The sequence below is a fragment of the Grampus griseus genome (genome assembly GCF_964374135.1).
Source record: "Grampus griseus genome assembly, chromosome: 13".
Classification (NCBI taxonomy): domain Eukaryota; kingdom Metazoa; phylum Chordata; class Mammalia; order Artiodactyla; family Delphinidae; genus Grampus; species Grampus griseus.
The window spans coordinates 19,363,104-19,379,378 of NC_139007.1; the positions used below are offsets into that span (position 1 = coordinate 19,363,104).

Here is a 16,275-nt window from a genome sequence, read left to right on the forward strand (position 1 = left end):
GGACAAGGGGGCGGAAGACCTTTGAGGAGGTGGCTGGCACGTTGTGTTTCGCCAGCATCACCCCAGGGGAAGCTGCCAGACGTCAAAGTGGTCATTTTGCCCCCTATAGCCAGTCCCAGAACAGTGAGGAAAGGAAACGAGGGAAGCAGGTGGGAACAAGGGTTGTGTTAAAGCGTGCCAGCTCCTCCCAAAACCCTGGCTCTGAGCCCGTACAGACTCTTGACCTGTCCCAGATCTGGGAGTGGCAGGTCAGTGGACACCCAGCCAGGTCTCTAGGTGACTCCTATGCACGTTGATGCCACCTTCAGCAGGTGGTGTGGACCCTGGGGAGCAGTTTTCAAACCAGCCTGGTGATCTGATTGCCCGTGGGCCCAATCCCAGGGCCCCAGAATAAAGTCTCTGAGCCTGAGAAGGACAGCAGTCATGTAGTCGGCTTCCTAAGGCTCCGCCAGGTTTGGGAGCCCCGTGCCAGGGTAACTGTTTTTTGGCCACAACGCGTGGCTCGCAGGGTTGTAGTTCCCCGACCAGGGATTGAACCCTCATCCTCAGCAGTGAAAGCACGGAGTCCTAACCACTGGACCGCCAGGGAATTCCCCAAGGTAATGTTCTTTAAAGTATGCTTTTACTGGCAATTCCTGAGTACCTGATTCTTTTTCTCTTTTCCCTTTCTACCAGGCACTGGGAAATCACGAATTTGATAATGGTGTAGAAGGCCTGATTGATCCACTTCTCAAAGAGGCCAGATTTCCAATTCTGAGTGCAAACATTAAAGCCAAGGGGCCGCTGGCGTCTCAAATATCAGGACTTTATTTGCCGTATAAAATTCTTCCTGTTGGTGATGAAGTTGTAGGGATTGTCGGATACACTTCAAAAGAAACCCCTTTCCTCTCCAATCCAGGTATTTTCTTCTTTTACAGCACTTGTTGCTTGAAAATAGATGCACTGAATCAGAGCTTGGCATTATTTTTCTGGACCGTTGGTTAAAGTAGGAACATGTGGTATTGGACACGTGTGTGCTTAGGATGACACTGAAAAACGAGTCCAGTGGCTCCCAGTTGCCCTGAGTTACTTCTTAAAGACATTCGCCCTCCTGCTCGATGAACTTCTTTGTTGACATAAACAGTATCTTTGTTTAATTCAGTGCATTCAGAATTGGACGAGAGGGCCGCTGATATCCAGTGCTGAACCGTACAGTCACTCACTGGAGGATGAGAGCCACGTGACTCACGCCCTTCTTCCTGTGGAGGCAGAGCCCAGAGCCAGGGTTTTACCTCAATTTACCTCAACTTTCCTTTTCTGATATGATTATTACATGTCCAGTTAACTCTGCTTTCTCTGTTCTTAGTTATTTGTCTCTTACAGTTTTAATGACTTTGTTGTATCTGGCTTTCTGGGAAATATATATACATTTTTGAATGGTCTTGTGTGTGTGTGTGTGTGTGTGTGTGTATATGTGTATATATACCATACAGGAGATATATATATATCTGCTATATCTATACACACACACACACACACACATATGTATAACCCTGAGACCATTCAGAAAACATTTTTGAGCCACTTTTAGAGGAGCACTTTGGCAGTAAAAACAAAAAGATGTTTTTTTCTAAATTATCCAAATCAGTGTTCTTTCCGCATTTAAAGAAAAAAGGGAAATAAGGGTTTTCGTTAAGAATGAACTGATAAAGGACATCTAATTAACAGTTAGAAAAGTCACATGTCTGTTGCTGCTGTTTAAAATAGTTGCAGGCCGTCGGAAACAACGAAAAGGTCAACGGTTGGCCTTGAGCGGCTCCGGGGCCCAGAGGGTCCTGCGGGGCTTGGATGCAGGGCTGGGCCGCTCTCCACGGCTGGGGACCTGGGGCTTGTCAGGCACCCCGGGCGGCAGGTGGACGTCTATCGCACGGTGACCAAGCCTTTGCACACGGTCACTGGCTGTTGCTGAGATCATTGTGAAGCCACAGAGGGTAGCCACGGACGTGATGAGTCACTGGCTTTTTTTCTTTTAATATCTTTATTGGAGTGTAATTGCTTTACACTGGTGTGTTAGCTTCTGCTGAGGCACTGGCTTTTGAAGTGTCTTAGGAGTGCTCTTCTGCCTCAGAGGGACGTGGTCCCACCAGAGGGACCTGGTCTCGGGCTGCTCTCCACCACCCGGCCTGACCTCTTCCTCTCCCCACCCCTGCAGACATCGCTGTGCGGGCTGATCACACCTTCCCCGGGGCTCAGGGGGTGCTGCCTCTGAACCACCTGGGGCTTTTCTGCCAAGAGGCCAGGGTGGCGATTACAGAGTGAACCAATCACCGACATGGGTAGGGCTGGAGTAATGTGGCCTGGTTGCCGCAGGGCGCCCTCGGGTGGGACGCTTCTGCTGTTGGGTCCCCGTCACCCCCAGAAAACGCCTCCCCCTCATCACATTTGTCCTCGCTCTGGGCTTCCTGCATGACTGGAGCAGCCTGAGGACACAGCTGGGTCTCCTCTCAGTGAAAATCTGGAACACAGTAGAGTGGCCAGCTGAGGATCTTGGGCTAAAGATGTGGACGTGTTGAATAACTGAATAGTTATGTGTCTCCATAATGTCTGTTCCACCCAGGGGGTTTTGAGTTCATTTAAGGCGGCATGTAATTAACGCCATAGGAGAATCATAAACAAAGTCAGGGAGGGAGAGGGAGGGGTTCTGGTGAGCGAAGGACGTGATGGCCAGCTTGGGGGTGAGGTAGACGCGATGAAGACCTTACTTGGCCTCTGCAGGGTGTGCGAAGCAACTGGGGCAAAGGGCATTCCAGGAGTGAGGTCAGAGTCACCTGATAGGACGCAAGCTCCTGAGGACGGGGACCTGCTGGGTGTCAGCACAGGGGAGGTGCCCAGTGAAAGTTGCTGGAATGAACTCGTGAGAGCAGGCAGGTGTGGGACCACAGTCCCAAAGTGGCTGGGTGTTCAGTTTTCTGGAACATGGGTTCTAAGCAGAGAAAGCTAGAAAGGGGAACTGAAGACTGGATTGTCAGGCTGAGGAGTTCAGCATGATTTGGAGAAAAGCATTACCCCTCCTTTAATAGCCACCAAGAAAGGGACTTCCCTGGCGGTCCACTGGTTAAGACTTTGCCTTCCAATGCAGGGGGTGCGGGTTCGATCCCTGATCGGGGAGTTAAGATCCCACATGCCTCGCAGCCAAAAAACCAAGACATAAAACAGAAGCAGTATGGTAACAAATTCAATAAAGACTTCAAAAAAAATTTTTTTAAATAGTCACCGGTAAAAAGATAGAAGGGGAGTGGGGTGGTGGAGAGACAAAGGGCTCCAGAGCTCAGACCACCCTGTCTGGGACTCTGACAGCACCCCATCTTAGTTCTTTACCAGGTTACAACAGACAGGGACTCCGAAGGGGCCATGCTCTTTCCAGCAGCTCTCAAGAGAGAAAGGCTGCACCATGCAGGGGCCAGGGCAGGAGCTGGGCAGGGGTGGAGAAGGACACTTGCTTCTCCCAAGACCACAGTCCCAGCAGCCCGGCTGCCCCTACAGACCTCTGACCCCAAATCCAGCCTCATTCCTCCCGTGCTGGTGACCCACAAGTATCATTTGTATTTCTAGCACGTTTAATTTATTTTAGCTAGATAATGAACTTCCTCTCACTCCCCTCATGATATACTGAAATATATCCCACGCTTTCTGTATGTGAGACCGATCCTGTGAGGTTTCTGATGTGTTAGGAGAACACATTCCTTTGTCCTCAGAGGCCTTTCTCTCAACTTTTTTCTTTCTTCTTGCCAGCCACACTGAAGTAGAGGACGGTAGCGTTGTCTGAAAGTCTCAGCAAACATTTCTTCAGTTATTCTTTCATTCATTCCCCTGAGAGCTTGCCTCTGTGCCAGGCGCTGTTCTAGGCATCAGAGATGCTGACCCCCCAAAAAGCCCTGCCCACTGGAGCTTCACGTTTAGTGGGAGAAGAAATAAATGAGGAAAATGTGTGGTGCCAGAAGGTGATAAAAGATACAGAGAGAAATTAAGCAGGAGACGGGGTGGCAAGTGGGGCATAGGGGTGAGCTCACCTTGTCGTTTTAAGGAGAGACTCCATGAGCAGCTCACAGAGATGGTGACATGGCACTGGGGGTGACCTGGGAGCCCTGAGCTTCTTGGGGTGACTGGCAAGAAGCATATTATTATTCTTGATGGCCTCATGGCAGACAATGGTGGCCAAGCTGTTACACCTCTTGATTTTTTTTGAAAAAAATCGATATTTATTTACTTTTCAAAAGTAAAGTAGGATTGGATAGATGATTTCTTTTTCTTTTTTAATTGGAGTATAGTTGCTTTACAATGTTGTGTTAGTTTCTGCTGTACAGCAAAATGAATCAGCTCTATGTATACATATATCCCCTCTTTTTCCCGTTTAGGTCACCACAGAGCATTAAGTAGAGTTCCCTGTGCTATACAGCAGGTTCTCATGAGTTATCTGTTTTATGCATGTTAGTGTATATATATCAATCCCAATCTCCCCATTCATCCCACCCTCCCTTTCCCCCTTTGGTGTCCCTACGTTTGTTCTCTACGTCTGTTTCTCTATTTCTACCCTGCAGACATCACCTCTTGATTTTTAAATGGTGCCTGTGCGTTACAGCACTGCGGGTCCCACCCCACATCTGTGAGCCACTCGTTTTCAGGCCGTCCGTTTGTGATGCCCCCGGCTTTGCCGTCAGCCATGCTGTTTATTTTATGTGCTCATTGGCACGTGTTGGCTTGACTGGTTCGAGAGACTCCAGAGTTCCCCACTGGAGCACACGGAGACCCCCCCAAACCCCACGGCATCACAAGGGATGAGTTTAACAGTCCTGTAGCTCCTTAGAGAGTTGAATACTTTTCACACTGGAGACGGCAGACTCCTGGGTTTCGAAAGATCGTTACGAGACTGATTCATGTTTCGGCATTCTCATTTGAGAGATGGTTCTGAGATATTTGCATAAGGGAATCTGGATCCTCTAGAGGATCCCGAGTCACAGGCGGCTGGATGTGACTTCAGGGCAGCGTGTCTGTGTTTGCAGTCACCTGTGTGCCAGTCAGAGCCATAAGCCCTCAGGCCGCGCTGGGGTTTGGCCACAGGGGTAGCACATGCCTGTGACACACAGAGCGCCCAGCTGGGGAGTCACACCCATACTCACCAGCTGCACCAGCGGTCAAGCTTCCGCTCCCACTGAGTGTGGGGCGAGCCTCCAGGGAATGATGCGCATGCTCCCAGGGCCGGCAGTCCTTGGATGGGACACCCCCCGCCCGCTGCCATCTAATCAGAGCTCCGTGATGCTCTAATGCTGACCTTAGCCAGTGAACAAGACAGAGTTGTCAGCGGTGTCGTACAATTGGCATTCAAGGGCTAATTGCTGACAGAGTTTCAAGTGTGAAGACTGATTATGTTGAACTTGCAAACAAAGCTGTAGAGTAGCTAATCTGGTTGTTTTTTTTTTTCAGTTTTATTGAGATATGATTGACATCCAGCATCTGTATGGGTTTAAGGTGTGCAGCATAGTGACTTGGCATAGGTACAACCCATCATGCTTGTGTGCTCAGCCACGCTCAGCACTGGCCTGATGGAAGTCTAAATATACAAATAGATGTAAAAAAATAGAGAGATTCCAAATCTGAAGCCTCCTCACTGTTGGAATTTGAGTAACATAATATCATCCACAACCTTAAACCGGTGCAGCATTAAGCGAATGCAACTGAGCGTATTGCTGTGAATTTGTATTGGCTTTGTAGAGATTTTATACTGAATTTATACATAAGTTTTGGTCTTAGTAATTTAAGAGCTTTAGGAGATTAAGGTGTTTTTATTTGGTCTGCTTGTATAATAAGCAATATAATAAAAATTGTTGTCAATAAATGTCCATATTTATTTTCTTCCTTAGGAACGAATTTAGTATTCGAAGATGAAATCGCTGCATTGCAACCGGAAGTAGATAAGCTACAAACTCTAAATGTGAACAAAATTATTGCACTGGGACATTCTGGTTTTGAAATGGATAAACTCATCGCTCAGAAAGTGAAGGGCGTGGACGTAGTGGTGGGAGGACATTCCAACACGTTTCTTTACACAGGTAATGGCAGCGGGAGGGCTAGATGATATACGTTACATATATAGTATAATATATACATGTAATAATGTACACAGGTGGTGCACACTGAGTGGTAACATGTATAAATCTTACTCAAAGAGACTTTTTAAAACATTTTATTGAAATATATGGTTGATTTACAATGTTGTGTTAGTTTCAGGTTTACAGCAAAGTGATTCAGTCATATGTATATGTACATTCTTTTTTAGATTCTTTTCCATTATAGGTTATTACAAGATATTGAGTAGAGTTCCCTGTGCTATTCAGTAGGTCCTTGTTGGTTATCTGTTTTATACATAGTAGTGTGTATGTTAATCCCAAACTCCGAATTTGTCCATCCCCTGCTTTCCTCTTTGGTAACCATAAGTTTGTTTTCCATGTCTGTGAGTCTATTTCTGTTTTGTAAATAAGTTCATTTATATCATTTTAAGTTAGATTCCACATATGAGTGATATCATATGATATTTGTGTTTCTCTGTCTGACTTGCTTCACTTAGTATGATAATCTCTAGGTCCATCCATGTTGCTGCCATTGGCATTATTTCATCCTTTTTGATGGCTGAATAGTATTCCAATGTGTATATGTACCACATCTTCTTTATCCATTCATCTGTTGATGGACATCTTGGTTGCCTCCATGCAAAGAGACATTACTAAGAGTAACTTATTGGTTTCATGAGTATGTCAATTCCATTCACTTATGTAAATTATAAATATATATAACATACACATTCAAATATATAAAAGGTTACTGAGGCCCAACTAAAAGTCATTGTACATCAAAAAGCAACATGCATATAAAAATTTTAAGCATAAACAACGTAATGTAAATAAGGCCTTCACAGCTCAAGGTGACAGGACTTGATTGGTAGGTTCACAGGTGGCAGAAGCTGGAACTCTGGGCTCAAGCCCTAACCCTGCAGCATCCCAGGACTGTGGTGCCCTAGAAGCCACAGGCCCCCATGCTCTTGCAAGCACTCTCTCCTCCCTCGATTTTTTCCCCCCTCCTCTCCCTTCCCCTCTCTCCATCCCTCCCTCCTCCTCTCCCTCTTTCCCTTCCCTCTCTCTTTTCTTCCTTCCTTCCCGTCTTCCCTCCATTCCTTCCACATGTCTCTCTCTCTCTCTCTCTCTCTCTCTCTCTCCCCTTGGTATCAGGTAATTTTAGTTAGGAAAAGTCTAACTCTTTTTTTTCCCATTTGAACATATACTGTCGCAAAACTTTTGGGTCCGGCTCAGTGAGTCTTTCCCACCATGCCCTCTCCCTGCCCCAACCACTGCTTCATGGGGCTTTAAAGTATTTTCAAGAAAAGGAAGACGAGCAGGAGAGCCTGCTGGAACTGGCTTCTATCAGCTCTAGGAAGGACGACTTCGATGGGGAACAACCCTCCCCTTGGAGAGCTTGCTGCTTCGCCCGTCTCTATGTGAGCTATCTCAGGCAATCCCATTTTTATAAAAGCAGCAATTAAAAATACCCCAAACAGGGCTTCCCTGGTGGTGCAGTGGTTGAGAGTCCGCCTGCCAATGCAGGGGACGTGGGTTCGTGCCCCGGTCCGGGAAGATCCCACATGCCGCGGAGCGGCTGGGCCCGTGAGCCATGGCTGCTGAGCCTGCGGGTCCGGAGCCTGTTCTCCGCAATGGGAGAGGCCGCAACAGTCAGAGGGCTGCGTACCACAAAAAAAAAAAACAAAAACAAAAACAAAAACCCAAAGCAGTAAGAAATGTCCAAACCTGTTAAAAGTTCTCACTAAGAAGAGAGTATGGGTAATTTTTAATTTCTTCTTAGCACCTTTGAGTGTTTTCAAATGATGAATGTATGTCGCTTTTACAATGAGAAAAAGAGACACAAATTATTTTTTTTAAAAAAAGGAAAGAAAGAAACACAGTACTGGGTCAGAAGTCCTTATTCCTGTTTCACTTGAAGGACCTTGAGTAGTCACCCTCTCTGAACCTGTTAGCTTCGCTTCAGAATGTCAGTGACGATGCGCCAATGAAATCCTGCAAAAGAGAATGTGCCTTTTGGGAAGGAGATGAATTTAGTGAATGATGAATGACTGGATGAAAGAAAGATGTGAGGATAAAAATTACAATTTGCTTATCCATAAACCTTACAGTAGATAATTACAGTCTCTGGAAAAGACTGCCTGTAGCATCTTTGTCATTTATCTCACATTTCATGATTGCTTACCAAGATTAAACTTGTTCTCATGAAAATATTCAATTTGGACATTCATCATTGTGAGGAATGAACTTAACAATGAAAGGTGATTCCAGGACACAGTAGAGGATGAGGCATATTTGCTTGTTTAAATAAATTTTCCCAGCCTCGAAAAACAAACAAAGCAACAACAAGAAACAACCCTCCGCTGAATTGCCTTTGGAATTAGCTTAAAGTTAAATATGATTAGTTAATCAAATTAGGGTTAAAATAATACATCTTTTGGAATTTTAAATCTTGCCGAGAACCATTTCAGCACACACACAGGACCGAACACACACAAACACACTCACCTGAAAGGGAATTTCACAAAGTGTCGGGATTGCACCTGGTATTTTCTATTCTGTTATTTAATTTTTTTTAAATGCTGGTGACTACCTGTTAAATAAGATTCATTGTCTTGTCACCAGTCCATATTTTTAAAACCTCAGCTTTACGTGGGGCACGACCAAAATAGCACATGGACGGTTCCCCTCCAAATAGTGAAGCCCCTGCAGGTTCTCTGGATTACAGCCACCGTGCACATGCAGACCAGACAACCCTGGTATTGCCTGACCATTCTCACGTTGGGATGAAGAGGAGAGGACTTCCACGTCCAGGCTTGCAAAATGTCAGAGCTGCGAGGATGAGGGCTCGAATGCAGACTTCTAAAGGATTTAAATCCTAGAGTTAAGGAACTGGTCCATGCTGTTGCCTTTGGACAAAAAAGTAGTTAAAGTGTGTGCAGGTTGGAAGATGTGGCAGGTGTGCCAGGGGACTCTCCTCTGCGTGTGACCCTTGAAGGCAGACGGGCTCCTGAGACGCCGTCGCTCTGTTTGCCTCCCGCTTTTTTAACTGGATTTTGGATCATGCAAGCCCATCAGTTTGCTGTGGCCTTGGTGAGTGTAGACGTCCGTCCTTTCCTCCATCTGCACAGTTAAGGAGTTACAAGCGTGACATCTATGATCCCCTCTGTTCAAACACCCTGCTCCCTAGAAAGGCATCCATGCCAAGAGCCTGACTGCTTGCTTGCGGGAATTTGGGGAAGTAAAACATTTCTTGGTAGAATACTCTCTAACTTCCTTAGGTTACTGCAGTGATTTTCTTTATACCTCCAGCTCCTTTGAGGCTCACACCTCCTGGTTACCCTGTCTCCCCCCCGTTATCACTGTCACCTAAGCCCCTCCCCGGTGTCACCAAGAATTTAGCACCCAACGTCCTGTCTTCCTCTGCACTCCAGCTCCTGCCTGCATCCTGGCTGAGTGTCTATATGGATGGTGGAGCCAGTACCCAAGTTCAGAGTCCCTTGATCCTATCAACTCGTGACTGTCGCCTCCTTTTCAGCAACCTCACTTCTGGGACCACAGGCTGAGACCTGGTCATCATCCTGAATTGCGGCATGCCCACAGCCCCACTGCCTACCTCCCTCCTCTCTTTAAGGCTCTCTCACCCTTATTCCTCTGCAAAGAGGCCTGCAGCCTCACGGAAACCTCGGTCTGGTGAACCCTCCTCCCCTCCCAGCCCAGCAGGTGTCACTTCTCCTCCTTAGCCTGGGAGCGTCCATTACAGACTCACCACCACGTCTCTGGCTGACACCCGGAAGGCGGGTGCCCAGGATTGTTGAGTGAATGCTGACAGATGTAGCTCCTTTAAAAGTAAGCTCTTTTGGGACTTCCCTGGTGGTCCAGTGGTTAGGGCTTCCTGCTTCCACTGCTGGAGGCATGGGTTTGATCCCTAGTCAGGGAACTGAGATCTCACATGCCGCATGGCGTGGCCAAAAAAAAAAAAAATTATTTTTTAAGTAAGATTTCTTTATTTGAACAGCTTTTTGTATTAAGTACCTCATTTGTATTGCTTCTGGATTTTGGCACACGTTTCTTGAATATGAAATTCAAGCCTTTTCATTGACTTAGAGAACATAAATGATTTTAATAACCACCGTATTTTGTTCTCAAAACAAATGGAGTTCACAGTTTAAGTATAAACAAAACCAGGAAACCTTAGCATTTGTTCTGCCCACGGCAGCCAGCGGCCCGGTACTCCGAGTGCAGGGGCGGAGCCATCCCTGCTTTGTTAGAATAAGCGAGCGAGGACAAAAGCCTTGGTTGTGGTTTGCAATCATTGTTCATCTCGCCATTGATTTTCACTCTTGTAGTTGAGATAATCTTGTCTTTTAGAACAAGAAAGTGGTCTTATTATTTACTACATCCACAGGACAGGGAAACACTCTCCAACAAAGAACTGCTTCCTTTGGGCATCTGTAGGATTGCTGATGTGTGGGTGTATTGAGTGAGCCGGGAGAATGAGCCAGAGGACAGAGGTGTGGCCGGTAACTTCAAAGATGATGTCCTTGGTGGTACCGGGACTCACTTGTCCCAGGGGTCGCTACTCAGGACCCCTCGGTCAGCTTCCAGCCATAGGCCAGCACAGCAGCAGCTTCCTTCATGGAGCAAAGCCAGAGCCTTCTGCTTAACGATTTTTGCAGCCACATAACACTGATCGGTTTTAGTTACGTCTCATGAAACCGCTTTCCAGGGCGAAGCAGGGTGAGCCAAACCCCAAATGATCTGTAAAACAGGGTCACATCCTTTGGCAGGGTTGGGTTGTCAGGCAAGCTGATGACTGACTGCATGTTGTGAAATCCAACGCCTGCTCCTGCCACAGGGCAGATCTCTTCCCGGGGCTGCCATTCGTGTTGCCCTAAGTTTGCCCCTTGATGGTCTTCAAGAAGGACCTCCTTTTTCCAGCCTCACTGTGACAAGCAGCACGGGGTCACGGACAGGGCTTTGGACTCCGACGGCCACAGTCTCCCCCCGGGGTTGGTCACTACTGGCTGTCCGACCTCAGACATGTTACTTAACCACTCTGAGCTTCAGCTTTTTATTTTAAAAAAACGCTACAGTGATACGACTACCTCAGAGAATGTCGTAGGGATTAAATGAGGTGGTATAGGAACAGAACATAGTGGGTCCAAGAAAAATATGTCAGTTCTCCAATATTCTGCAACATGGGAAAATGTATACAATTTCATTTTAAATGAAAAAGAGGAAGATACATTTTTTTTTTTTTTTTTTTTGCCGCATGCGGGCCTCTCACCGTTGTCGCCTCTCCTGTTGCGGAGCACAGGCTCCGGACGCACAGGCTCAGTGGCCATGGCTCGCGGGACCCTCCCGGACCGGGGCACGAACCTGTGTCCCCTGCATCGGCAGGCGGACTCTGAACCACTGTGCCAACCGGGGAAGCCCCAACTATGTTTTTTCTTTTACAACTATACAAACATTTATTACCCAGACTGTAGTCACTTGACACAACTCCAAACTAATTTATGAGGTCATTCCTCTCTTGAATAAATAAAAAGATTCTTTATCCTACAAAACTCGGGAAACACTGGAGCTCTTCTCACCCCCTCCCCCCAAAATCTGATCATTCCTTGGGGAGCCTCTATTTTTCCTGATCCCCTAGGTCCTGATTCTTACTTGTGTCCCCCCTGTTCTTGCCTCTTTCAAACCATTCTTCTTGTCCGTGCAGGAGAGACCCAAATATGGAAGAGTGCCCTTTCTTCTTGATGTCCCTGAATTCCATCCACATGAGGCAGCTTCCTTCCAAGTCGGCTACGCACAGCAGGGGACCCACCGCTGTGCAGCCTGGGATGACTCTTCCTTCCAAGTCTCTGCCGCCCCAGGGCGTGCCTCACTGGCTGGCTTTCTGGCTTTCTTCTGCAGCCCGCCCTCCTCCCATTCCGGTTCTCCTCTTGTTACTCCTGTCCTCACCCCCTTGATCCAAGGCTACCCCTGAAACTCAAGTTTTCTCCCACTATTTTTATGCAAAAAATTAAGGTCTTTGTGTGCACCCCTGCTCCACCATCCCCATCATTGTCGGGGACCCGTCCTTCCAGGCAGGTCTGCCTCACCTCCCCCTGGGGAGGAGGAGAGGAATGAGGACCCAAGACCGTCATTAGGGAAGCCTGGCGGACCCTGGTCCTCTCACAGGTGTTTACTAGACAGAAAATGGTTTTTTCTGAATGGGTGGATTCTGCCACCCATTTCCCCCCTTTGCTATCCGTGCATACGTATTTTATTTATTATTTATTTGTTTGTTTTTGTTTATTTATTTTTGGCTGCGTTGGGTCTTTGTTGCTGTGCGCGAGCTTTCTTTAGTTGCAGCGAGCGGGGGCTACTCTTCGTTGCGGTGCACAGGCTTCTCATTGCGGTGGCTTCTCGTTGCAGAGCACGGGCTCTAGGCGCTCGGGCTTCAGTAGCTGTGGCATGTGGGCTCAGTAGTTGTGGCTCACGGGCTCTAGAGCGCAGGCTCAGTAGTTGTGGCACACGGGCTTAGTTGCTCCGCGGCATGTGGGATCTTCCCGGACCAGGGCTTGAACCCGTGTCCCCTGCATCAGCAGGCAGATTCTTAACTACTGTGCCACTAGGGAAGCCCTACATATATTTTTTTAATTGAAGTATACTTGATTTACAATGTTGTGTTAATTTCTGCTGTACAGCAAAGTGGTTCAGTTATACATATATTTACATTCTTTTCATTTTGGTGTATCACAAGATATTGAATATAGTTCCCTGTGCTCTACAGTAGGACCTTGTTGCTTATCCATTCTATATATACTAGTTTGCATCTGCTAATCCCAAACTCCCAATCCTTCCCTCACACACCCTCCCTCCCCCTTGGCCACCACAGGTCTGTTCTCTTCATACCTATATATATTTTTTAATTCCCAGAAATTATATTGGTTATTGCCATGGCGGGGTGGGACTGCAATTAAATTTTTCTTCTCCATTTGCCAAATATGTCATGCTAGTTTTACTTTGATAAAAAAGAAAAATTTTTTAACCTCTCTAAACCCTAGAAACTGAACCATTAATCCTAAAGTTTATGAAAAGAAAATTTTCCAGACAATTTACTGATCAGTAGGCTTTTATTTGGCAATTCATGGGCGGAGCAGCATCCCATGTGGCAGAGAAAAGGGGGCTCGGAAGAGCTATAGGAGGCCATAGGGTCTTAGAGACCAAAGGGAGCAGAAACAAGGAAGTTGCCCTGGGCATTGCTGACGGTTAACTTCCCTTCTGTGGAGCGCAGGGAGGTCTTGGAGCCTGTGCAGCACGGGCCTGCGGGGCTGGGAGCGCCGGGCCTGCCTGTTCTGGGAGAGCCACGGAGAAGCGCAGTGGAGTTCTGGTTTGCTGATAGGAATCTTAGCATGAGTGGCTCCATCTTGGGCCTGACCTGGTTACTTTCACAACTTGAACTCTTATAAATATGTGTGTTAAATTTTTTTAAAAGGAGAGGCATATACTCAATTTGAGAATCTGAGCTAAATACACAAATGACCAAATGTATCTTCTTACCTTTAAAAGATAAGAAACCGGGAGTGCGGTGCTTTGTCCCAAGCAGCCTGGCTGTGCCTCACTCAGATCTCTTGTCCTCAGTTTATTAATTTCCCCCAAACCTAGAAACTCATACAGTTGTCAGTTTTGACGTCTCACGTGTAAGGAAATTTCCAAATCGTCTGTCATGTTGCGGAAGCAGAGCTTCGGGCTTCCCCACCGGAAGTCCTCCAGGTTCTGAGATGAGCCTGTTTGAATTGTGCGTCGTGTGCTCCACTGCCCGCCACTGTGGCCGAAGCTAATGCTTTGTGGAAATCAGCAGTTCAGACCCTCACTGAATACAAACACCTAGCGTTTCCCAGGGTACAGAACCACTCTGGAATGCCCTGTCCAGCTAAATGCTGATGTTCCGTAAAAAAAAAATGTCAGGTTTATTTACATCAATTCATGGCCCTGTGGACCTCCTTTTTAATTTCAAATGGAACTACAAAGTATGTTAACATGAAAATCAGTCTCTCTCTCTCCAGCCCGTTCCTTTGGACTTTGCATTTTAACAGGCCATAGTGATAGAACCAGGGGATGGCTGCATTGTTATGACTTTGTTTTTAATTTTTATATAAAACCCTGTTCTATAATGTAAAAAGCGAATGGGAAGTCTGGTGTCTGGAAGGATAGTCACCCTGGCTTAGATCCTCCGTGAAGAAAAGAGGGTGGTGGACAGCGGGGGTATCACTGCATCCCCTGCTCTTTCCCCAGTGAGTGGCCTCTCCAGGCCTCACAGAGATGAAGCGAAGCCCTCAGGCCTGGCTCCACGGGACAGTGGAGTCCCACACACTGGGCACTTGTTGGAGCTTGGAGGTGTTTGTTGAGTGAGTGAATGTGTGTGAACCCATTCCCACCCTGCCGGGGTCTCTTATTTATCCCAGCCAGTCAGAACTGGGTACAGGCAGACAAGCCGATTGGACTTCATGAGAGTTTGTGCCCACTCTGGGTACCACTTGAAGATACATCATCACTGTTAGACCTTCCGGTCATCACTGAATGTCCAAGAGCCAGAATGTGGGCAGTCTATCGAAGCATGTACAAAACAGAGGGACACAGTCCCAATATGGAGAATGTCAGTGGCCCCTTGAGTTCCCTGGAGGAGACATGACAGCCTGTGTATCAGGGTCGGGTACAGAGATGGCTGAGGAGACAGGGACTCACCCCTCTGGCTGCGGAACACCTTTTGACAGCAGCTGGCCTGACTGCCCGGGGGGGTGGGGGGGAGGGCATCTTGGCCAGCCTACTTCATGGCTTGCAACGCCACAAGACTTCTTGCATGTGAAAGATGCTCATAACTTAAAAAAAAAAAAAAAAATTAAACCACTTTTGGTGTCAGACACTATCAAATCTCTTGTTTTACAAATACAGGAAATAAATTTAGGTCCCAGGAGTTAAAAGTCTCTCCCGAGGTTGTGAAACAAGATTAAAAGGGAGCTGGCGCCAAAACCCATTCTCTCGACAAGTTTGGCTTCATGAGCCCCACCCAGCTCATCAGTTGAGGAAATTGAACGGAGGGGAGTTGGGGGATGGGGCATGACTCCCCTTGACATATGGATTCCTCCACAGGAAGGGCATGTAAATCTTGTCTGATCTCTGGAAATCTGTTGGCTAAACCCCTTAAAATCAGTCGTTCAACATTTATTGACTACCTACTATGTGCTGGGCCAGCCCCAGAGACACAGCAGCCTCTGCCCGCATGGAACTTACTGGCTTGAAAGGGATCCTGATGCCCATCAGATTTTTTTTTAAATATGCAGAGAAATCAGTCATATGTAATTACAAAGCATGCTGTGAAGGAAGAAGTCCACGGTGCTGGGAGAGCAGGTATAGGAGCGCCTGATCGCGTCTGGGGAATCATTAGAGATGATGGTAACTTGGGAAATAATTATCTCTAACCTTTATTGGGCGTTTACCTGAGTCAGGCTTCATGTGCCGCTTAACTTCTTTCATTCTCGAAACAACCTCTAAGGCAGGTATTGTTATTTTCTCCTTTTACAGATGAATAAACTGAAACAAAAAGATGTAAATAATTTGCCTGTGGGCCTCCGGTTCCAGGTCTTACTCTATATTCATGACTGTGGAGGCGGGCGTGGTCTAGGAATGGGAGAAACTAAGATTGCTGAAGTGCAGGGTGGAGGGTCTAGATGAAGCTGGGCCACATCGTGTGGGTCTGATAGGCTATGATGCTCACGTCAAAAACTGTAGTGTTGCTATCCAAGCGAACGTGGGTCTGCTCACCCGCCATGCAGAAAAGCCAGTCCACTGACACCAGGTTGTAGTGAAGGAAAGTACAGCGTTTGTTTGCCAGGTGCCGAGCAAGGAGTCTTGTGCCCAGGAGTCCCACAGGGCCCTGCTCCATATCAGCTGGGCAGGCGCTTGCCCGGGCCTGCGCTTGGAACGCCCGCATTCCTGAGGGGCTGCTGTTCCGTTCCCTCAGACACCCTCACTGTTCTAGGGGATACCCTGTTACCGGCTCTAAATGTCAGCCCACAGCTCCTGGCTCCTCCAAGGCTTGCTTCCAAGAGGACGGATTTGCCAAAAGGCTGGAATAGAGTTCTGGTAAACGGTTTTCCCCCTGCCAAGAGGACAGGCTGCGTTT

General features: G+C 47.2%; 1 protein-coding gene across 1 annotated transcript in view; it reads left to right on the forward strand.

The window, feature by feature from the left end:
• Nucleotides 1–16,275, forward strand: part of NT5E (5'-nucleotidase ecto) — a 44,714-nt gene that overhangs the window by 14,325 nt on the left and 14,114 nt on the right. Inside the window, exons 2-3 of the mRNA XM_082669425.1 lie at nucleotides 676–898; nucleotides 5,898–6,086. Coding sequence (XP_082525551.1) covers nucleotides 676–898; nucleotides 5,898–6,086 — 412 coding nt within the window. The remainder of the gene's footprint in view (nucleotides 1–675; nucleotides 899–5,897; nucleotides 6,087–16,275) is intronic.